Here is a 25,096-nt window from a genome sequence, read left to right as displayed (position 1 = left end):
CCTCTGGCTGATTTTTTTTTTTTTGTAGTGCAACAGGAACTGTGGAAGAAAGGACTATTTGTCACTGTAGTTGATTTGTACAGTGCAGTTCATGAACCAGTGGAGGCAACTCTAGTAGGGCAAAAGGGGCACAGCCTGGCTGGTCACATACTACCAGTCTAGGGGGTGCCAGTGCCCACCCATTTCCCTCTTCCTTTGTCTTAGTTGGCTCTGCCTGTTTCTGGCTCCATCTACCGTTTGCAACTGGTAGGACACAAAGCTGGGAGTCTAATGGGCACAGCCATCGCTGCCGCTACACTAACCAGCAATGATGAAATGCAAAACCCAGCATGCGGGAGCTGCGAAAAAGGTGAATCACTGTATTTTTCACCCCATAGGATGCACCGGCCCATAGGACGCACCAAGTTTTTTTGAGGGGAAATAAAGAAAAAAAAATTATTTCCCCCCCAGGCGCTTGTGGGGCCGGCAGCGGGGAGAAACGCTCTTCTCCCTGCCACCCACCTTCAGACCAGGTCCGGGGACAGCAGGAAGACGCGCTGCTCCTCCCCGCTGTCCCCGGAGCTTGCGGGGCTGGTGGCGGGGAGAAGCACACGTCTTCTTGCCGTCAGCCTCCGAACCACATCAGGAGACAGCGGGATGGCAGCGTTCCGCCTCCCCGCTGTCCCGCAACCTTGTGGGGCTGGCGCTGCGGCTCCCCTGAAGCCTGCATTCACCCCATAGGACGCACACACATTTCCCCTTCATTTTTGGAGGGGAAAAAGTGCATCCTATAGGGCAAAAAATACGGCACATGTTAGGAATCATTAGAAAAGGAACTAGATTTCAAACTTGTTAATATCACCATGGCATTGTCCAAATTTATGGTGTGACTGCATATGGAACACACTACAATTTTAGTTGCTCTACCTCAAAAAGGATAATGTAGAGCTGGAAAAAAGGTAGAAAGGAAAAGTAACCAAAATGCTCAAGAAGCTGAAGCAACTCTTCTATGACGGAATGTTATAACAACTGGGGTCTTTTAGTTTAGAAAAAAAAGACAAGTAATGGGGGAGGGAAGATTATGCATGGAGTGAAGTCATATATGGAGGAGTTTTTCCTCCATTTCCTAATACAGTCATACCTCGGGTTAAAGACGCTTCGGGTTAAATCTTTTCAGGAACGGGTTACTTCTGGGTTTCGCCGCTCACGCTTGCGTAGATGCTCAGAATGACGTCACACACATGCGCAGACGCACAAGCACAGACGTGGGTTGCATTCTGCTCATGATGTGCACGGGGCTCCAGAAAGGATCCCGTTTGCATCCAGAGGTACCACTGTATTAGAACCCAAATGGGCCATGCAGCTAAACAATGTTGGAAGATTCAAGATAGACACAAGGACAGGGCCTGGTTAAATTATGGAAATTGCTGCAACTAGATGTGGTGATTGCCACCGATTTGTGGCTTTTTAGAAGAGGTTTGTATGGGACGCAGGTGGCGCTGTGGGTTAAAGCCTCAGCGCCTAGGACTTGCCGATCGAAAGGTCGGCAGTTCAAATCCCTGCGGCGGGGTGCGCTCCCACTGCTCGGTCCCAGCGCCTGCCAACCTAGCAGTTCGAAAGCACCTCCGGGTGCAAGTAGATAAATAGGGACCGCTTACCAGCGGGAAGGTAAACGGCGTTTCCGTGTGCGGCTCTGGCTCGCCAGAGCAGCGATGTCACGCTGGCCACGTGACCCGGAAGTGTCTCCGGACAGCGCTGGCCCCTGGCCTCTTAAGTGAGATGGGCGCACAACCCCAGAGTCTGTCAAGACTGGCCCGTACGGGCAGGGGTGCCTTTACCTTTACTAGAAGAGGTTTAGACAAATTCATGGAGAATAAAGTTATCAATGGCTACTAGCCACAACCCAAACTTTCAGAGAATAACTGTCATGGAGAATCACGGGTGGGAAGACTGCTGTGGTACTCCAGTTCTGCTTCCCATGGGCATCTGGTTGGCCACTGTGAGAATAGGATGCTGGGCTGGTCCAGCAGACTCCTCTTCTGCTCTTTTGCACCAAAGCTTTGACTAACAGGTTGCAAACTAGTCCCTCATGAATGCTTCAGGAAGGCTGCTTGCTGTTGCAGAATTTTATTTTGAAAAAGTTTCATCTTTTTTTATTTTTTTAAAACAGAACAAACAGCAGCATGCAAACATTTTAAACTGTGCAATCCTACACACATCTACTCAGAAGTCCACTGAGATCAAATCGGACTTACACCTACATGAGGTTAAGATTGCAAAAGCGCTGAGGGGATTTAGGCACCAGCCATTCAATCCATCCTTTCCAGGTGTACCATCACTGCTGCAACTTATAAACTTACAGAGCCAGCTTTTTTAAGAAAAAAATAGGGAGTCTGCATCAGAGTTGCAGAAACGCACAAGTCCACAAAGCAGTCAAAGTGCCTTTGCTACTCTCAAAGTTCTGTGACTGTAGTGTGCCCCAAGAGGGGGCTCCCTTTATAAGCTCTGCTCATCTCCTTCCTTCCCCTGACACACACTCTGATCAGCTGCCTTTGGTGCCACAGAGCTTTGCTCTGCTGCTGACCAGTGATGAGCACATTCAGAGTCTTGTGCTCAGGTGGGAGGATACGATGAAGTGCAGGGCACAGGGCCAGGGGGTGAGGGGAGCAGTGGTGCCCATCCCAACAGATGGCCAAGGAGTTTCATGTTCAGAAGGCTCTGCAGGGAACTGAAGAGAATCATCATGCAGGTGAGGCTTTTGGCACAGATCTAAGGCAGATGTGTGCGTGTTTTTAAAAAGTGAAAGCCAAGAGAGCCCGCAGTGGACCCCTGCAGCTCCCCTCCTGCCTTTTGCATTTTGAATGACAGCTGTACTAGATACCAATGCACTAAGCGCTCCTTCAAGCTGTCAAGCTTTGCTTCCCCCATTTTGCTGCTGTTACGCTGGCTGCCTTAAAAATTAAATCATTGTACTGGTTTATGCTGCAGTCTTTTTCCTCATTGATTTTTAAACACAAAGAAACAATTTATAAAGTGCAAAACTTTCTCTGGGGTTTGGGGGAGAGGCCCCCTAGTGACACCGTGTATCATGAGACCCTTTTTGTTTCTGGAATTCAGCCCAAAGGAACATTTCATTTAATGCAGAAAAGTTCCTTCCCAAATTGGCCCCAGAGCTTAAAAACGTTACATCCTCTTAGGATGGATACACACGTGGACAAGGTTAAACCACACACACACACACACACACACACACACAAACTGTGGAGGCAGAGCATAACCTTTGATAGCCCTCTCCTTCATGAATTTGTCTAATCCTCTTTTTAAATGATCCAGTGGCTATGACTTGATGTGCACCAAAAAACAAGAGCAGCCATTGGTGAGCTGCTGCTGCTTATGAATTATTTGCTTCATTGGTCAGCTTCCTTGTAGTTGCATTCCAATTGGCTGCTAAGAGTCTACCTTACCTCTTCCAGTCATCCTCTGACTCCCAGAACTCGTAGACAATGAAAGTGACCCCATCAGGAAGCCTGACTGCAGTTACACTGGAGAGAGAGAGAGAGAGAGAGAGAGAGAGAGAGAGAGAGAGAGAGAAATGTGGGCAGCAGTTGAAAAAACTTTGTGGATAAGGGATACAGCGTGAATGGCCATATATTCTTTGCAACATTTTGGATGGTCCCCATAAAATTATGTCTTGGAGGTGGATATTGGAATTCTCCTTGCAATCATTTCCCTGCTTAGTGCTCCCCCACTTGTCATGAAAACAGAAACTATTCAGCAATTATCTCTGTGGTTGATGAACCACAACAATTCTTGTGAACTGTCTGCCTCTTACAAGAATGTGAAATTAAGAAAAGAATGTGACAGCCACTCTTTAATTGGATCTATTTTTAAAATTTTATGGGAGTGCATTGGCCCACGATCACAACTAGCATTGGGCTCCACTCACAATCCCATCCCGGTAGGATATCTGTAAGAAATGACATGGTAAAGGAGCTTGTGGGAACTGGAGTCAATCACACACACCCTTTGCCCCATCATATCCAACATTCCTGCAGGAGCACAGAAGTGGTACTTACTGAAAGCAGTCCCGTTCTCCTGCCACAGTCTTCAAGTACTGCTTAAGGGAGCCACAGAACTCCCCCAGATGCTTCTGGGAAACTGTCATCTCAGTTCGTACCAAAAGAAGATACTAGAGTGAGAGGGAGAGAAAGAAAACCAAAGTGAAGTGAATCTTCACATAGTTGAACCTTGACTTTGACAGATATACTTTGCTTTGGAGAGCTGGTGCAGTAGTGAATAAGAGACTAACAGTGCAATCCTAGCTATGCTTACACAGGAGTAAGTCTCACTGAATTCAGTGGTGTTTTTGTTCCAGGTAAGTGGGGTTAGGATTGCAGCCTTGGCCACAATTACAAATCAGGAAGACCTTGGTTCATATCTCCCCCCTTGCCCTGAGCTCACTAGAAAGTTTTAAGGAACCGGCTGTCTGTCTTGACTTATCTTTATCTAGTTGTAAGCCTTACAACAACTCTGTAATGTTTGATTGCCTGAAAGTCCTATACAAATGCTGCACACCAGCATCCATTTGGTACATAGGATTGTATTCCAAGTAGAACAGACCCATTTGAACAAATGGTTCTACATTAGTCATATCCATTCATTTCAATGGGTTCACTCTGGGTCTAGCTAGCAGTGGAAACAACCCACAGTGCTCACTTCCTGGTTGCTACAGGAAGTGTTCTGTCTCTGTTGCAGCTACCTCTGTCTCCACAGCCAACTAGCAAGACCCCAGGAAATAGGGTGGGGGCCCTCCTCTTCTACGCTGCATGCCTGGGACATGGAGAATAATCAAACCTGACAAACAAGTCCATCTCATGCAGCTATGTGCCGAGTTGTGTCACTATGGCTACATCCTGCAATACAAATGAGTTGCAGGCAAGGAAGTAAGAAGGCAGTGATTTCCATTCTGACCTAGATTCATCACAATTAGCAATGCTTCCATGCCACTGCAGTTCAGTTTCTGCGAAATACATCTCACTGTCTGTTATTCAATATAAGATACATAATTGTTTACATAACCTACATTCGCTTTAATGTAAAGGGAATGTGAAAACATCATTAATTATGTGTTGTTTGCCGGCTTAAAATACAACAATGATGTAAACGAATACTGATTGTATTTGCTCAACTGATTTCTTTTCCTGAAAACAACGTGCAAACTGCAGGGATTTCTGCTTCTTTTTCTATTTCTGTTGGAATTCCTCAACATCCTTATTTGTTGGTTAACATATTTGCCATCACTCAACCCCCGAGTCCACCCTGTCACTCCTTCTGCCCCTCCCTCTGGAAGAAAGAGCCATCTACTGTCAAGAAGACTTGACATACTGGGTACCTATCTTGCAAGAAAACTGGTGACATAAATATGAAAGGAGGGAGAGAATATATGGAGAGAGAAGATAGATACATTCTGGGTTCTCATTGTCTCATCTAATTTTATTATGCAGATTTGCTTTAAAATTGCTGACTTTATATTTTAATGCATTTTGTCACTTGTTTTATTGATATTTTATATTGCTTTATGTAAAATGCTTTTATCTTTCTTTCTCCTCAAGTTATACTCTGTTCTTGTTCAGTTTACCCAGTAAAGTATTATCACTTTCTTTAATCTCTGGATTCCATCTGTGTTTCTCAAGTTAATAACAACTACCTAAGAGAGAATGACTGGTCCAAGCAAGCTTCATACCAGTGTGGGGAATTTGAACCCTGGTGGCTCAGGTAATGGTCACAAATACCATACTAGCTCTGAAATTCCAAATGTTCAAAAACTACGCAATATAGGAAAGAGGATTCCTTCCTCCCCCATTGACAACAACTGCCTCCAAACATCAAGCAGTGATGAAGTAGAGCAAATGAGAAATCATTCTTCAAATACAATCATCTTGTATTAGAGAGCTATACTGCACCCCCATTTCCAAGATGAAGGTAGATGAATTTTGAATCTTCACTTACGAAGTCAAAATACACCCCCCCACCCTGCCATGAGATACCATACGAAGGCACTCTTGTCAAATGCAGGCAAGCTATTTTCAGGCCCTATTTTCATACTCGAGTTGCTTTTTTAATCACAAGTGGCTGGATTTGATTAGAAAAGCAATCGCCCCGGTTAACCTTGCTCACAGCTGGAACCAAATAGCAAAGCTTGACAATGAATGCAGCTTGAAACCACATCACATGTTAATATGGATGAAATGTGGGGCCCTTGATAGGGCTCGCAGGGTGAAGGAGTGGCAAATGTGGCCCAAGACATTTTGCTGTCTGAGGCAAAAGACAAAATGGCTTCCATTCCACATACAAAAGCGAAACATATTGACAGCTGACTCTTGCAATACGACACACATATTGGATTTGGATTTGATATCCCACTTTATCACTACCTGAAGGAGTCTCAAGCGGCTAACCTTGTCCTTTCCCTTCCTCCCCCACAACAAACACTCTGTGAGGTGAGTGGGGCTGAGAGACTTCAGAGAAGTGTGACTGGCCCAAGGTCACCCAGCAGCTGCATGCGGAGGAGCGGAGACGTGAACCCGGTTCACCAGATTACGAGTCTACCGCTCTTAACCACTACTCCACACTGGCTCCCTGTCTACTACCTGCCACAGGTGGCTGTCTTCTACCTTATGGTGGGCCTGGGGAGATAGAAGGCAATAAAAGGAGGCCTGTTTTCTTTTTGCCCTCCCTCCTCCTTCCCCCACACTGCAAATTCCTCACCAAGAGGAGGCTTGGAACTGAGATACTTATCAGCTCAGGTTTAGAAAAGTCAAATGCCTTAATTTAGGGAAGAAAAACAACAAATCCCTAAATTTCTATTCCCTTTTCCCTTGTTTATTTCTTAGGATTGTTGTTTCGTTAATCTTGAAAATTAATAAAAAAAATAATTTATAAGTCAAACAAATTAATGGAGGGTAAGCCTATCAACAGCTCCTAGCCACAGTGGCTATGTTCCACCTCTGCAGTCAGAGGCAGTATGCCTTTGAATACCAGTTGCTGGGAATTTGAAGAGTTGGAAGGGACCCCTGGGGTCATCTAGTCCACCCCCCTGCAGTGCAGGAATCCAGCAGGGCCCTTCTTACGTTCTTAGTTTGATCAAGTGCCAGAAAACTAGAGCAGAGTTAAATCTCCTGCACAGTGATGCCTAGCATCATTATGAATCTGCTTCTAGCCCATACACATGCAGATTTTGTTCTAGAGGTGTACGAGTATTAAGATGTCTGCTTGTATGCAGGGGTGATAGGTGCCCAGACTGTCTATGCGGGAGGGATTTCTGCACATACAGGAAGTTTAGGTTTGCACATGTAAAGTGGGTTAAAGGGCTCAGTTGTTCTAGTGCACCAAATCCACTTTTGCAAGTAGCAGGCATTTGCAATTTGGAATGCGATGATGGAATGGATTCAAAGCGTAGGATGAACAAATGGCTAATAGGCTAATAGGCAGACATATAAATGCCCTGTAAGCAAATCAGGATGAATGCCTTATGTCATGTAACTGTCCTGCAAACAGAATGAATGCTCAATGAAGACTGGATATAATCTAACCACTGCATAAGCTTTGTGCAAGCAAATCAGGATACTTGATTAATAGATTGTCTGGAGGGAATCAGGGACAGGGACTTGCTTAAATCTTTGGCACAAGACTTTCAACAGCAGCACATTCTCCAGGCAACAGCTCAGTTCACACAACAACAAAAACAGGATCTCTGAGCTAATCTTTTCAAACACATCTGGGACCTGTCACAAGGAATCAGTGGGGAGTCCCTGGCAGGTAGAGGTTGCATTTTCAAGGCATTTTATGCATTCAGCGTGCAATCAAGGCTTAGCCAAGTGTGACAAACATGTCTCTTATTTGTACTGCTCTGCTCTGCAGAGTCAACCAGTCCTGAGCTATAAAGCATTTCCCTTCAGCAGCTTGGAGGAGAGTCAAAGAAAAACATGAATGCATCTTGTGCGCAGTCTGTAAATAAAGCAAGAATGAATCTTTTTTCTCAAGCTGAAAATCTGCCTGATTAATACCACCCATTAATAATGGATCCACTCCTGCTAACTGCCGCCAATTAAAGATAGTTCACTCACCTCATGGTACACCAATTACACAAATTTCTACAATTTACCACAGATTATTTAGCGGGGGACTTATGTGAGGGAAAACTTAATGTTTTAGAGTCTCAGGCAGGAGATGATTAAACAAACAAGAAAAGTTGTATTAAACAAAAGAAGTTTATGAAATGAAGTGGGTAAGGAAATGTGCCCTTTCAGGTAGAAGTTAACTTATTTACTTTAATTAACTATAAGATGCCTCAGGCTTAAACCAAGTATTACAGTTAAATACTTTCAACACCACACCTCTTCCTTCATAGCTTAATACTTTGGTTCATGAGCAAGGGGCACTTCTTCTAGTTACTCACTCTCTTAACTATCCCACACCTGAGGTCTTCTGAATGATATAACTGACCCAGGGGATCACCGCACCCCTGGTTACTGGGTTGGGAGCCTTCAGTACCTAGAAGAACTCTCCCCTCCTGGCTATACTGAGACCCAGGTAGCCTGTATCCCCACAAGATCTCTCTCTCCCAGTTCAGTCACATCCCTCCCAGAACACTCCTGTCTGTATACCTTCTCCAGACACTCAACCCGGTCTCCCCATCCAAGCTGCGAGGCCCTGCCCTCTTGCTATGGATAGTCCCCTCAGTGTGGATGTTTAACTTAACTCCGAACCAGTTCTCCCTGTCTCCCAACCTGAAACCTGTCTAACATCTCAAATCAAATCCTAGTCCTCTTCTCAAACCCAGCCCTATCTCTCATCTTAAATCCAGCCCTATCTAACTCTCTCCCTTCAGAAACTGTTCCTTTTATTCTTCCCCCTCCCCAAGGTGCTGTTCCTCCCCCTCTGTGGCTAGCAGACTCTATAGGAAACCAGAGAGAGGCTCCAGCACTCTGGTGGAATTTCAGGAGGATGGCATCGCCAGACTCTGGTCTGGCTCTGGTCTGCTGTCCGTCGCAGCATCTTTTTTCTTCAGTCGAAATAATGATTCCACAGTATTTATCATTTTATAAAATTCAGCTGGATTGGATTGGATTGATCTTTATTACGGCCATTGGCCCGTCACACGACAGTTTCCCATACCACCATAATGTACTTGAACCTCCAAATTTAAAGAATTCAGCTGGGTTTTGCTTGTAGCCGAGACCAGCTGCCAAAGCCCTAGATCTGATCCAGCCACCTCTCTATAGTTTGTGAGGTTTCAAAAGGCATTTCCTGCAGGCTTCAAAACACATATTTGCCACTGGGCTGCAATATTTAGCTGACTCATCCATTGGCGATTGCACCCACATATGTTTGCAGGCTGGCCACTGTCATAAAAGGATGTTTTGGCTTGATCCAGCGGGGCTTATATTTTTATGATTAAAAATCTTTAGATCAACTAATATAGTGTGTTCACAATTGCAATAACAGAATCATAGACTCAGTGGCGTAGCGTGGGTTGTCAGCACCCGGGGCAAGACAAGTAATTTGCGCCCCCTAACCCTAACCCCCAGATGTTGCGCCCGGTGCAGCCGGGCCCCCCTGCACCCCCCCACGCTACGCCACTGCATAGACTTTTAGAGCTGGCAACTGCAGAGTCAAATCAGAACACAGTATTATGAACTGGCCTTAATGTTTATTTATTTACCAGGCTACTGCTAGATGCGGAGGAGAAATGTGATTCATTTCTCATATTACAGGCAAATCTACCTAACTGGCACTTTCTGCAATAATATGTGAGCTGAGAGACAGCCACCCTGGGAAATTCACCGTCCTCTGAATTTTGCAATACAGTTATCCAGCCAAGTAATGTGTACAAAAATGCAGGTACCAAGGTAAAGTGTCCATGAAAAAAAAATATGGTGGTGGAAATATGCTTTGCAATAATGGGTATGTATGCTAGGGAAAATTGCACATAAAAATGTGTAGTGAGATCATATGACATCTGCACTGGCTGCCTATTTGTTAGCAGGCCAAGTTAAAGGTTTTTGCTATTAATCTATAAAGCCCTTAACAGCGTGAGACCAGTTTACTTTGAATATCACCTTCCCCCATCTGTGTCTACTCAACTACTTTGATATGAAGAACTGGCACAAGTGTCACTCAATATTTATTCTGCACGGGAAAGAATCAATTTTTCAATGTGGCAGCACCTATCCTGTGGAACTCCCTGCCCATTGACATTGGGCCTTTGCTGTCCTGTTTTCAGTGTCTGCTAGAAACATTTTTGTTTAGAGAAGATGACATGCTTTTTTAACATGCAATTTTATTTTTAATGTGCATTTTTAACTGCTCATTTCATCTGTTTTTAGTTTTTTAGGTGAACTTTTTCTTTAACTATTTATTTTTATCAACAATTTTATTTATGTTAAAGGTTTTTACAATTAAGTGGTGTACAAATTCTGTTAAACTAAACAAGTCTCTCCTCCAGTTTTAAGAAATTTGGGACCTGCTTCCTTTCTTCGAGGGGTTGCAAAAACAGCGAATGGACCATATGGCTGAGATGGCGTTTCATGTTGATATAAGAGGGGACAGCATGTGTTGGACAACCTAGGATTCCACAGGAGGGGAAAGCTCATTAGGCCTTCCTCCTGGCTTGCATAAAGAAGAAATGACCTTTCGACTCATATTTGCAGCAGATGGAGGTCTAAGATGAAGGGGTGGGGGCAAACGCCCCTCCCCATTCTGGTGATTTGCATATGTAAATGTATTTTATTTCCTGAAGAGAGACAGGAACTTTTTTGAGTACTCACTGTGCAAGCTGTGTTTTCACTGTCTGACAGTCGCTGATGCAGGTCAAACCAAAGAGTCTGTAGTGGGGAAAACAATTTTTAGAAAGATTAGAAGCTTTAGTAGTGAAAACCCCCACTAGAAACAACAAAAATCAGCAAAACCCCCCATTAGCAGCTGTGTGGCATAGGAGTTCACATGGAACAGAGCTTATTTCATATACACAATAGCTAACCAGAATTCACCAAAAGACATTGCAGCTAAGGATTGTTCTGTGTGACACCCATTGCAAGAGCCAGTGTGATAGAGATGGGCTAATCTATCTATCTTGTTTTTCTAGGTGCCTCATCTTTTCTCTATTAGATTCAGTTCTCCACATTTCTGCAGCAATTTGATTTTTTAAAAAAATACAAAGCAAAAATCTCTATGACAATTGGTCACGATTGTGATAATTTTTCCTAATAAACACATTTTTTTGTATGCAGTTTTGACTAAAATACAAACTTTCTGCATTTTTCTAATATAATGCATGTGCATTACTGTTCTTTTAACCAATATATGCCTTTTCAGAATACTTCCACCCAATTATGTGCATTTTCATACATAAGGTTTGCTTGGAAAACTGCACCACAAAATTCAGAGAACTGAGCTTTGAAGGATAAGTGTGTTTCAGATAACAAGTCAATTTGAAAAGTGTGAATTATGTAGTTTCTCATTAAAAGGCAAACTAAGTCAAATTTCTCCCCCAAGGCCTAGGTAGAACAGATCATATTTCATACAGAATTCAGAATCAGAATTCACCAAGACATTGCGATGGAAGTATATTTATTTGATAGCCATTGCAGCAATCAGTGTCATCTAGGACTGAGGCTCTGTGCTTTTTCTCCATTCCCCATGCATTCTGAAATGGCACAGACCACTCTGCCAGTGTAGGACTTTACCACTTCATTTTGCTGTATTTATAGGCTAAGCCTCAGCTGACCCACAGAAACGGAAAGTTCTGCTTCCTCTTTAATCTGTGTGATTCACACACACATGCAAATTTCACCACTTGCTACAATTAGCGAACATTTCACTCTGATTTGATTCAACGTGTGTATGCCGCTTTTCTGAAAACCAAGTTGAGCTCAAAGCAAGAACAAAGCATTAGAAAATAACATCTGCATCAATTAACAGTATGTTCATCAAAATACACAGGAACATATCAAACAAAACCTCAACCAGGCACCTGTGGCCTTCCAGAGGTTGTTGGACTCCGATTCCCATCAGCCCCAGCCAGCATGACCAGTGGGCAGGGACAATGGGAGTGTAGCCTAGCAAGATCTAGAGGGTCACAGATACCCCAGTCTAGCAATAAACAATTTCGCAAGTAAAAGAATCTTAGGGCACAATTAAACTGACCAAACTCCAGAAGTTCCACCCAGTCTTTTGATGCTTCACAAGGCAAGTCTGCTGAAACAGGCCAGTGGCCCAGCCAGCCCACCATACTGCTCCAACCAGATGCTTGAGGGAAACCTGCAAGCTGGAGTTGAGCTCAACAGCACTCTGCCCACCTGTGATTCTTAGCAACTGGTACTCATAGGCATATAGGCTCTGACATTGGAGACAGAACATAGCCATTGTGGCCAGTAGGCAGTGAAACATAATCTTCCATGAATTTGTCTAACCCTCTTTTAAAACAATCAAACTGAGGAATGAGTACCATAGTTTAAGGATGTCCATCTGGCTGGGTTTCTCCAGCCACTCTGGGCGGCTCCCAACAGAACATTAAAAACAAGATAAAAGATCAAACATGAAAAACTTCCCTAAACAGGGCTGCCATCAGATGTCTTCTAAAAGTCAGATACTTGTTTATTTCCTTGACATCTAATGGGAGGGTGTTCCACTGGGCGGGTGCCACCACCGAAAAAGCCCTCTGCCTGGTTCCCTGTAACCTCACTTCTCGCAGGGAGGGAACCACTAGAAGGCCCTCAGAGCTGGACCTCAGTGTCTGGGCAGAACGATGGGGGTAGATCCAGTGTTATGGCAGAGGGAGAAAAACTTCCCTATCCATCTTCTCCAGCCTATGTATAATTCTATAAACATCTATCGTGTTGCTTCTTACTTGCCTTTTCTGTATAGTAAAACATCCCATATCCTACAACCTCTTCTCTCAGAGGAGTTGCTTCATCTCCTTGGTTGCCCTTTTCTGGACCTTTTCCAACTTTACAATATCCTTTTGGGGGTGAGGCAACCAAAACTATACCACAATGCTTTTAAAAAACCACCCCATATCCCTGCTTTCTCTCACACACGTGGACCCCAAATGTGCCATGCTACTGCATAACCTGAGTCCATTTCTTAATTAGTGGCTCCTGTAAGGGTTCGTATTTCTCCTGTGGTGTTGAGATAGATTAAACGCCTGAGATAGATTAAACGCCTTTGCTGTGTGATGTGCATCAGAGAAAGGGAAATTCTCCCTCCTCCCCATGAATTGTTAATGTGAGAAGGAAGAAGGCTGGCATGTTTTCTGATCCAAATTCCCTAAGCTATAGGAAATGCTGCAGGAAGCGTTAGCCATGGACAGGACCAGTCTCCCCGTGAGCAGGGAAGGCTGCGGATGAGTGGCTAGGGATTGGGGTGGGGGAGCATGGAAATTCAGTTTGGTTTGGATTTTCTGATACAATATTTCAACTGAAACTCTGTAATCCTCTGAAATTTACATTTCTCCAGATTCTGCACTGTAGCTCAGTTCTGTCTGCTCTGACAGCCAGCAGCTCTCTGGGGTTTCAGGCTGACTATTGCTATGCCTTTTGAACAATGTGAACAATTCAAGGAGATCTGAGAATATATGTCACCAAGTATTGTATATCTTCAGATTAGCAAGGATCATGTATGCAAAAAAATAAAATAAAAGGAAGCCAGGAAAGATGGAGAAGCAAATGGCAAATGTTAACAATTAGACTGGATAGTGGGAGACAGAAGGAACTGTGATTGATTACATGATACTATAAAATAAGTTAAGGAAGAATTAAATTTTACTATTTTTCACTGATTTGCTCTATATGCAACATGAAGATTTTTGTCCTTAACCTTTTCTACAATGTAGTTAGATAATTGTTTTGTATTGCTTATTAATTAAATTTATAAACATTTTTTGCATTTTTATTTTTTAAAAAAACCTCTATACAGGACTAGGTGGAGAACCATATTCGTCCCTTCTATCACCTCTTCTGAACTGGTAGCTGCAGTTCCACCCTGTCACCACTCACAATGGTGGCACTCAAGTGCAGTCACAAAGAGACAAGGTTCTCCTTGCTCTGCCAAGCCCCAGGGTCCTCCGACTTCAGCCCTTAGTTGCTAACTTCTGGCACCTTATAGGAGCAGAACAGTCAGCAAGTGTCTAGGGCTGAAGCACCCTTAAATCCCTTGTGTGGCTACGCTGGGGTGGCTTTCTGGATAACCAGCTAGGCCAGGGATCTCCAAACCCCACTAAGTGCAAGTATTGCCTGCTGGTTACAGAGACTCCTTTGGAAGAGTCATATACTGGAGACTTCACAGTTATTCTTTTGTGTTGTCATAACAACCCAGGGAGAGGGGCACCTCTATAAAATAATGATCATCTTGGCCACATTTTTAGAAGCTGGTTGTCAAGGTAACAGTGTGTGTGTGTGTGTGTGTGTGTGTGTGTGTGAATACCAGTCCATATTTGTGAGCTTTAGAATGTGTGTACATTTCTATGAATTATTTTTGAACAAAATCCACGTCCTTTGCTCCTGTTGGCGGCAAGCAAATCCAGGTACCAGCATTAGAATTCAGAAGGAAGACTTAGAACAGCAGGGAAGACCTCTAGCCTGCTGCCTTCATTACACCCAAAAGGTCACGCCCACCTGCCCTACACAGGATGTGATGCATGATATCGGGCTGCAGCAGGAGGGGATGGGCCTCAGCAGAAAAGATGCTTGCGGGCACTGCAAATCAGCTGCTCTGTGGTGTCTATAAAGTCCCTTTCAAAGAGCAGGGCAAGACAGTGCTTTGACCTGGGCTTCTGGAGACATCTTCAAAAACCCCAATTAAGAGCGCAATTTTGCACAGTGCTTTCATCCAACAACCAACTGATGGGGTAGGTGGAGATGAAACTCAGCCAAAAGTGAGCTTGCAGGAACTGCTGATCAATGGCACCTGCAAAGCACTCTTCACAAAACCCAACCATCAGCTGAACTTCAGGCCTTGCAAAGCCCATGTGCACAGTGCTTTGTTAGACCTGGCGATCCCAGCACTTTGTAGGCTATGCCTATGATTGTGACATGGGGTGATTGGACCTGTCAAACTTTGCCTGCGGGGGTGGGGGACATAACTAGCTGGCCCACCAGTCAGATCCAGCTCCACAGCTCTGAATTTGAAGGACTTCATAGAATCATATAACTGTAGATTTAGAAGTGACCCTGAGGGTCATCTAGTCCAACCCTCTGCAATGCAGGAATCTTGACATGTGGTCCCCCATCCAGTTTGAAACTATACCAGACCCTGCTTAGCTTTGCAAACGTGCTAGCAGTTTTATTGCTGCACCATCCATAAAACTTGGCTTCAAGACATGGCCCAAGTGAATGCAAGTATTAAAATACTGAGGGCTGCAAATAATATACTATGGATTCTAAGATAAGTTATGGTGCAGTCTTAACCCCACTTACATGAGAGTAAGCCCCACTGAATTGAGTAGGATAGCAGCAGCATGCCAAGGTTCATCACTGGCCATGCTTCCCAACTCTAAGCAGAATACCATTCCACCAGGAAGGGCTGAGTGGAAGAAGAAATTGATCCTCACTCTACTGCTATGCCAACCCTGCTTACCTGCTGTTTAGCCAATGAAGTTGTGGCCTGATTTCACCCAACACTGCTGTCTGATTGGAGTTATTTCCACTGCACTTGTGAGCCACAAGCATGCACCTGCCTAGGCAAATGTTCCCATATCTACCTCATCATCCCTGCCTCCCCCCCCCCCATCTTCACATTACAGCATGGAAGGAAAGATTTCCCCAGTTATGATCCCCAATTGCTTTTCCAGTTCACTCTGCCTAGTGTTTCACTCATCTTAAATTCTGGTTTAAGAAGTGGAACCTGCAAGAAAATATTGAAGCATGGAGGGTTCTCCTTCAGGATATTCCACCCCCTTCCTCCCACTCAATTTCCTATCCCTCCCCCTGCTCCCCTGGACATTTCAAAGTACACAATCACCAGGGAGAAATTCAGGAGAAGCGAATTTTGGGAGCATCTCTACCTCATCATGACCATTTGCATTTTATGCATCACTTACAACATAAAATGCCTCAAAGGTACTTAAAACTGTAAAAGCATACAGAACATAGAATCCAGAAATCAAAACGTAAAAGCTAGCATCAAAAAGGTGATTGACAAAAAATGCTCATTCTTGTCCCACCCCACAAAACGATGAAAACCATTGATTATATTATTTAATAAAATGCTCATCCTGCAATACAAATAGGATGAATCTTACTCTACTAAAACATTATATAATTGAATGTCAGGAGCATACTGTCCTTTTTATTCTGAGCAGAATATAGGACCTTTATTATATCCTTCAGCTTTCCATGATCTTCTGCGCTCCTCTCTCTCTCTCTCTCTCTCTCTCTCTCTCTCTCTCTCTCTCTCTCTCTCTCTCTTATTTTCACAGCTTTTAGTTCTAGCTTGCTGTTTGGTATCACATTTGGGTCTTCCTGTTCACCTCTCACTTTAAGAATTCAAGGGTGATATGCTTCTATTGCGTTATGCATTATTTACTCTGAGGTTTCCTCTATGCTCCATTTCCATTCCATGAGTTCCTACTCAGTACTTAGCTTGTCAACAAGCAGGGCGGTCAAGTGTCCTATTTTTCAGAGATGGGTTGCTAAAGGAGCTTTCTCTTTGAAAGTCAGTCTGGCCCAAATCTGCTTTAAAGAAAAATAACTCTAAGGAAGTGGGGGAAATTCTTCAAGTTCTCCATCAACAGTTAGTCCCTAGGCAGCAGACTGAGCATGGGCACAATTCATCCCACTATGGTGAGATAAACTGAATTTATAAATTTTACAGTGACCACTGGTACAACAGAGGTGCAGGTGCAGGGCAGAGTTACTGGAAAGGAAAGCAAGCAAGACAATTGCGCGCTTACTCCTCATCCAGTCCATCTTCCAACCTTTATTACCTGGGGACCAAACCTAAAGTCCTGTCAGGTTTTTGGGTGCTTTTGCTGTCCTGGCTTGTGTCACTAAAACCTGGTTGGGGAAAGTAGGAGGGACATGCCTCTCCCAAATGTGTCCTCCAGGTTGTGTGGTTCAACACCAGCTGAGATTTGAGGTTAGAGAGACAGAGACAGCTTTGATCTTTAGGGTCCAAACCTCCTCATCAGCTGTTGGCTGAGTTAACATCTACCTGTACCTGGTGTTGGGAACCAGATGGATTCTGTTGGCACACCCCACTGTCTGGTAGCCACCCTGCCAGAGCTCTTGGAGATTATATCAGGTGCAGTGTTGAATCACAAGGCTGATCAGTCTGGTGTACTTTAATGTCAGAGTAGTATTGTTACGAGTGTCTAATAAAACTGATGAAACCACAATTTTGTTTTCGTCATGATGACACTGCCAAAATAGATTTTTTAAAACACAAGGTCCTCCTTACCTTGTTTTCCAGCCTCCCAATCAACTCTGCTAACCTGTTGATCTGAGCTTCCAAGCCTTCCTCCTTGGTGTCTGAAGAGGCTGCAGAAAGAAAGGTAGTTATGGGGCAAGAAAAGGACATCGGGCAAGAGATTGCAGACATTCTGGACCAGGCTGCAAAAGAAAAAAGTAGCATTTGCCAGGAGGGACAACAACACAAAAAGGTTTCACAGCATTTGGCAGTCTTCCTTAGCTGAATAGCTGACCTCGTATATCTCCTTTGGCATACACAAAATTGCCTTATACCAAGGTCAGATCATTGTACCATCTAACACAGTGCTGTCTGTGCCAGGGAAAGGGGCTGTGGCGTTCCAGAGTGACACCAGCTCTCATCAGTCCCACCCCACCAGCCAGCATGGCCAGTGGTCAGGGATGATGGGAACTATATCCCAATGGCTATAGGCTATAGGGACTGCAGGTTCCCCATATCAGGTCCTGCCACAGGGCTCTAGGCTCTTCTCCTAAAACAGAACTGGCTTCTGTGAGCAATGTTTGACAGGTGGGCAGGAGTGTCCAAGGAATAATCAGGAACACATTCTAGGGCCCCTCTGGAGTCTTCCTTCACAGCTTGAATTCAGATCGTGGTTGCAAAGAATACCCCTAAACATTTTTTAATAGAAAAAAAGCACTACTTAGCTCCCATTGATTAATTTCCATTGATGGTCATGCAACCCACCAACCTACTCAAGGCTGGCTTCCCAGCACCTGTAGCAACACTCACCAGTCTGGAAGCTTTTCCTGCGTTCTTTGGTTACAATTCTGTTGTTGGGAGGATAATTAGGCACAGGGTTGTCGTACCAGGTGTCCATGACACCATGGCCAGATTTACTGTGGAACTGTCTGCAATTGGAGGAAAGAAATAGATTAACACAAAAGAACACATTTTCCCCCTTTTAGATAATAAATAGCTTTTCATGTTGTGAACCGCACTGAGATCTATGGGTATAAGGCAGTATACAAATTTTAATGGTGATGTAATAATGAAATGCAGCAGTAGCACAGCAACTGGGCCACCAATTGTTTCCATTTCTCATTTTTACCCCCATTTTAAATTGAGTTCTCCACATTTCCACATCAGTTTGCAAATTTATTTTTAAAACTCATGAAAATTCACCAACATTTGAGTGCAAGTTTCTCTTAACAGACACATTTTTGTAAACAACTTTACCTAATATATACATTTTTTTACAAAGCATTTCCCATGACATAATACATACCTGTATGTTATTTCAGCCAATGCACAATACACCTTACCACTGAGAGAAGATTGCACCCCCGTCTATGGAATGCCCTCCTCTTCCAGACTTTGTTATCTTATTCCTTTATTTATTGCATCAATATACCACCTTTTCCTCCAAGGAGCTCAAAGTGATGTATGTGTTTCACATTTTATCCTCACAACAACCATGCGAGGCGAGTTAGGCTAAGAGAAAGTGACTGGCTCAAAGTCTCTCTGTGAGCTTCATGGCTGAGTGGGGATTCAAACCCTGCTCTCCCAGATCGTAACCCAACGCTCTAACCATTATGCCACACTGGCTGTTGACTGTTTTGGGCCAGGTTAAGACTGATTTGCTCAGGCCATTTAAGTTTTGCAAGTAGATTAGTGTTTCATTTACTCTGTTATTTTTAGTTACTTTATTTATTTGATGGTGCATTTTACGGTATATGGTTATTTTAGATTTAGGTTTAGGCTTTTTGTGTGTGTGTGCTTTATACTTTCTCATGGCATTTGTTTTGAGAGAGGATGGGCTGTAAATAGTCTGAATAAACAGCCTGCATCAAGAGGTTAGGGCCAGATGATCAAATCCCTACCTGGATAATTTAGCACAGAGTAGCCAAAATGGTTAAGGTGCTACACTCAATATGCCAGCAAGTTTGGAAAACTCAGCAGTGGCCAGAAGATTGGAGAAGATCAGTCTACATCCCAATCCCAAAGAAGGGCAGTGCCAAAGAATGCTCCAACTACCGCACAATTGCACTCATTTCACACGCTAGCAAGGTTATGCTTAAAATTCTACAAGGAAGGCTCAAGCAGTATGTGGACCGAGAACTCCCAGAAGTGCAAGCTGGATTTAGAAGAGGCAGAGGAACCAGAGACCAAATTGCAAACATGCGCTGGATTATGGAGAAAGCTAGAGAGTTCCAGAAAGACATCTACTTCTGCTTCATTGACTATGCAAAAGCCTTTGACTGTGTCGACCATGGCAACCTATGGCAAGTTCTTAAAGAAATGGGAGTGCCAGATCACCTCATCTGTCTCCTGAGAAATCTCTATGTTGGACAAGAAGCTACAGTTAGAACTGGATATGGAACAACTGATTGGTTCAAAATTGGGAAAGGAGTACGACAAGGCTGTATTTTGTCTCCCTGCTTATTTAACTTATATGCAGAATTCATCATGCGAAAGGCTGGGCTGGATGAATCCCTAGCCGGAATTAAGATTGCCGGAAGAAATATCAACAACCTCAGATATGCAGATGACACAACCTTGATGGCAGAAAGTGAGGAGGAATTAAAGAACCTTTTAATGAGGGTGAAAGAGGACAGCGCAAAATATGGTCTGAAGCTCAACATCAAAAAAACGAAGATCATGGCCACTGGTCCCATCACCTCCTGGCAAATAGAAGGGGAAGAAATGGAGGTAGTGAGAGATTTCACTTTCTTGGGCTCAATGATCACTGCAGATGGTGACAGCAGCCACGAAATTAAAAGACGCCTGCTTCTTGGGAGAAGGGCAATGACAGGCCTAGACAGCATCTTGAGAAGTAGAGACATCACCTTGCCAACAAAGGTTCGTATAGTTAAAGGTATGGTTTTCCCAGTAGTGATGTATGGAAGTGAGAGCTGGACCATAAAGAAGGCTGATCGCCGAAGAATTGATGCTTTTGAATTATGGTGCTGGAGGAGACTCTTGAGAGTCCCATGGACTGCAAGAAGATCAAACCTCTCCATACTGAAGGAAATCAACCCTGAGTGCTCACTGGAAGGACAGATTGTGAAGCTGAGGCTCCAGTACTTTGGCCACCTCATGAGAAGAGAAGACTCCCTGGAGAAGACCCTGATGTTGGGAAAGATGGAGGGCACAAGGAGAAGGGGGCGACAGAGGACGAGATGGCTGGGTAGTGTTTTCGAGGTTACCAGCATGAGTTTGACCAAACTGCGGGAGGCAGTGGAGGACAGAGGTGCCTGGCGTTCTCTGGTCCATGGGGTCACGACTAAACGACTAAACAACAACAACAACAACAAAGCCAAAATGGTGCCCTCCAACTTCCATCGACATCCACCTAGCATGCCCAATGGTCAGGGACGATGGGATTCAAGGTCTAACAAGATTGAGAAGGTACCACATTGGCTTCTCCCAACCAATACAGTGGTACCTCGGGTTAAGAACTTAATTCATTCTGGACGTCTGTTCTTAACCTGAAACGGTTCTTAATCTGAGGTACCACTTTAGCTAATGGGGCCTCCCACTGCCGCTGTCGCACAATTTCTGTTCTCATCCTGAAGCAAAGTTCTTAACCCGAGGTACTATTTCTGGGTTAGCGGAGTCTGTAACCTGAAGCATCTGTAACATGAAGCATCTGTAACCTAAGGTACCACTGTATCCATGAAGAACATAGGAAGAGCCCTGCTGGATTGGACTAAATTCCCATCTAATCCAGCAGAATCCTGTTCTTACATTGGTTGACTAGATTTCTGTGGGGAGCCTGCAAGCAGGACCCGAGCACGGCATTCCTCTCCACCCTTGGGACTCCTGGCAACTGATATTCAGAGGCACACTGCTCTCCACAGTGGAGACAGAACATAGCCATCATGGCTAGTTGCCACTGACAGGATTTTATCAATATGGAGGACAAGGATAAGCCTTTCTTGCTTATTCTTGTTTACTTATCACATTGATGAGAGATGCACATCTTCACATGGGCAGGCCTTGCAGATACTGAATTATGTTTTGTTTCAAGTTTGCAGTAGCTTTGAGGCAATCTGCTAGCGGGTACATAACCTGCCGTTCGGTACTGTTAATTGCCAAGGGAACAATTTCCTGTCTACTCTCATCACCGAGATAAGTTGGTACCCTTGACAACTGGGGAAGATTGGAAAGATGTAGGAAAGGTTAAAAAAAGGTGTCTGTGGGATAAGCTGAAAAATAAGAAATGGAAGAGTGGGTGGGGGATAGGTAAAAGGATGGTTAATAATGGTACTGAGAGGATATTTCATAACAGTGCAGCCACTCACTCCAGCTGATATGCCTGATGCTCAAAAATAACAGTGCTTTTTTTGGTATATAAAAGCAGCATGTTGGGGGTGGGTGGGTCCCTTGGCAACTACCCCAGGGTCTCTGCAGGAAAGCCCACTCCTCCAGAAGTAATCATCTGCTTCTATCTTGTTTATTCAGAGTTCCATAGAATGCAAGTGGAAAGCAAGCAGCCATTGATTATTTCATCTGGAGGCCCATGAGCAGAGAAATAAATCTTTAGCTGTTCCATCCAAGGACTAATTGCTACTTGATTGTTTCCTCTTCTGCTGATCTGGCACCTGCTCAGTACAACTCTGCCAATGTATTAAACATATATTTACTTTCAAACAGAAGAAAGCTTGGCATCTAAAGCCAGGCTGCCACACACACACACACACACACACACACCTTTAAAACAAAGTTGTCGCTGCAATCATAACCCAGCTTACATGCGAGTAAGCCCGATTGAATTGACTTCTGAGCAGACACATGATTTATACTTTATTTATGGGTATTTCTAAACCAACAACTCATAAGAAAATATCACAGCTGTGTAGAATAAAATCATTATTACAATTGCTCTCTTAGGGCTCTTCCACACTTCCACTTGTCTCACCGCTTTCCCCGGGGGGAAAAACTGGTTTTCCATGGATCAGCATTTGTTCCGATTCAGTGGTGGAGTGGGTTTTCCTGATGGCGCAAACTGAAAACTGCTCAGACCTGTGCTTTCTAAGCTTGGGACAAAGGGGAATTGTGAACAAGTCCTTTGTCTCCTAATGCAGGACAATCTTACACGCAAATGTAAAAACCTGCAACATTTTAACAACCACCAGCATTTGACAAATCAATAAATAAAGCTTAAAACACCAGCTCACATTGGGGTGGGAAAAACATACCAGCAACCCAGAGCTTTCTAGTTTAATAGGTTAAAGGCAGCACCCAGGAAATGGATAGGTAGCCATGCATAGACTCATAGGGGCCACCCTTCAGAACAGAAGAAAACAAGCTTCCATGTGACAGCTCTTCAGATATTTGAAGATGGCTATCCTATCACCTCTCACTCTTCTCCAGGCTGAACACACCCAAGTCTCTGAACCATTCCTCATAAGACTTGGTTTCCAGACCCTTCATCCATGCAGTTCTGCTATAATGTACTAACAGGAGTGGACTTCTGTTAGTCTGAGGGCCAAAATGGCTTTCACACAAGCTTCTGGGAGGGGGGGCACATCCCTGTGGAGGGCAGGACCTGAAGCAAAAGTGAGTGGTAGGCTTGGGACGTGGGTGGCACTGTGGTCTAAACCACAGAGCCTAGGGCTTACTGATCGGAAGGTCGGCAGTTTGAATCCCTGCGATGGGGTGAGCCCCCATTGTTCAGTCCCAGCTCCTACCCACCTAGCAGTTTGAAAGCACGTCAAATGCAAGTAGATAAATAGGTAGGAAGGTAAACGGCGTTTCCGTGCGCTGCTCTGGTCCGCCAGAAGCGGCTTAGTCATGCTAGCCACATGACCCGGAAGCTGTACGCCGGCTCCCTCGGCCTATAGAGCGAGATGAGCGCGCAACCCCAGATTTCAGCCAGGTCAAAAGACTCACAGGAGAGTGCAGAGCTGGCCTGGGGAGATGGGGTGTGATTGGAGAGAGTTCTGAGAGCCTGACAAAGAGGCGTGGAGTGCTGAATTGAGGTCCTGCATTATAATACATTAGGTTGGGGGTGGGGGGTAAGGCTGCCTGAACCATAAAATAGAAGTACCATATTTTTCGCTCTATAAGACGCACCAGACCACAAGACACACCTAGTTTTTGGAGGAGGAAAACAAGAAAAAAAATATTCTGAATCTCATAAGCCAGAACAGAAAGAGGGATCACTGTGCAGTGAAAGTAGCGATCCCTCTCACTGTTCTGGCTTCTGGGATAGCTGTGCAGCCTGTATTCGCTCCATAAGATGCACACACATTTCCCCTTACTTTATAGGAGGGAAAAAGTGAGTCTTATAGAGCAAAAAATACGGTATTTGAAGTGAATTCTAAACCTTCCTTTGATCACTTAACCCGAGAGCAGCAGCTGTAGGTCAGGTGTCAATAGAATCCACCGTCCTGCCTCCATCTAGGCCATGTGCTAGTGAAGCAGTTTTAAGCTACTTCTCTGAATCCTTCAGCAAGGGCAATGCTATTCAGCATGAAATACAACATAGAGGCCACAAGCACAGGTGTGACTGTCTAGAAAGAGTCAACACAGGTCCCAAAAGGCAGCATACCAGGCTGCTTTGCATCTATATTTAGCATCAAACCCAATTCAAAATGAGCCCTTACATCAGGTATAGCCAACGTGGTACCCTCCAAACTCATCCTCCTTCACCACTGTCCATGCTGGTCAGGGCTCATGGGAACTGGTTCCAACAGCATCATGTTGGTGACCCCTAACCTGGATCCATATACACAGCTCCTATTTATTCCTCTGGCCTGGCAGACCAATCTGATGGGTGTAAAGGACTTTTTTCTTTAGGGAAAGGGCCACAACATTTTGGAAAAGTGGGACACCAATGCCTTGTCTGCATCGTGTAGTTTGGCTACTACATGGCTTCATCATGATCCAGCACAGCAGTCACTCAGCAGGTACCACAGGGTTGCTTTTCTTGTTACCTGACTCATTCACTCCTACATCTCCTTTAGATCACCTTTTAATTCAACTTTCATCATGATTTGCTTGTACAAAACTTATGTGAAGGTCAGACTATGCCCAGTCTTTACGGAGAAGTTGCTCTGATTAGTTTGCGGGAAAGTTGTATGTCAATCTTCCATTCATCCTGATTTACTTGAGCAGTGTTTTTACACCTCCCTATTAATCATTAATTTGTCCTATGGTTTTCAGTGCATTTACCTGTCACTTTTTTAACCACAACAAGTCAGTTTTTTTATAAAAAAATAGAGAAGCAGATTTGTTGTACCCACAGCAACAGAGCACTTTAATTCACTTTAATTGGGCAAGCCTAAAATTTCCTTCTTGCACTTGAATTCCTCCCCCCAAATGCTGAGAGTCCGGAGGTAACTGCAGATTGTCCTCATCACCAAATACTGGAGCCTTGGGCAGTGCATTGCCTCTTCCTGAGGTCTGTGTCTCCCCTGTCCCCAAAACACTGTCAAATACACACAGGCAGAAAAACATAGCTTGCTTGGATATTGCTTGTCCAAGCTTTGTAGGCAGACACCCTGCCCCATTATATTATTATTATTATTATTATTATTATTATTATTATTATTATTATTATTATTATTTTGGGGGGGTAGACTTGATAATAGCACTCTTGCTAAAAATGAAACTGCAGCACCAAAGTGATGGCCATACTCAGAGAGGAGAGAGTTGATGCATCATATCCACCTGCAATGCAGGG

The 25,096-nt window shown here is 44.1% G+C and overlaps 1 protein-coding gene across 1 annotated transcript in view; it reads right to left on the bottom strand.

The window, feature by feature from the left end:
• Positions 1-25,096, bottom strand: part of NECAB2 (N-terminal EF-hand calcium binding protein 2) — a 139,639-nt gene that overhangs the window by 1,868 nt on the left and 112,675 nt on the right. The window contains exons 7-11 of the mRNA XM_081920389.1: positions 18,196-18,314; positions 17,437-17,516; positions 10,809-10,865; positions 4,056-4,168; positions 3,444-3,521 (exon numbers count right to left, since the gene is read on the bottom strand). Of these exons, the coding sequence (XP_081776515.1) occupies positions 3,444-3,521; positions 4,056-4,168; positions 10,809-10,865; positions 17,437-17,516; positions 18,196-18,314 (447 nt within the window). The remainder of the gene's footprint in view (positions 1-3,443; positions 3,522-4,055; positions 4,169-10,808; positions 10,866-17,436; positions 17,517-18,195; positions 18,315-25,096) is intronic.

Source organism: Podarcis melisellensis (assembly GCF_964234715.1).
Source record: "Podarcis melisellensis genome assembly, chromosome: 8".
In the NCBI taxonomy this organism is placed as follows: Eukaryota; Metazoa; Chordata; class Lepidosauria; order Squamata; family Lacertidae; genus Podarcis; species Podarcis melisellensis.
Note: the sequence above shows the minus strand (reverse complement) of the source record. Positions and strands in the feature narration are given on the sequence as shown.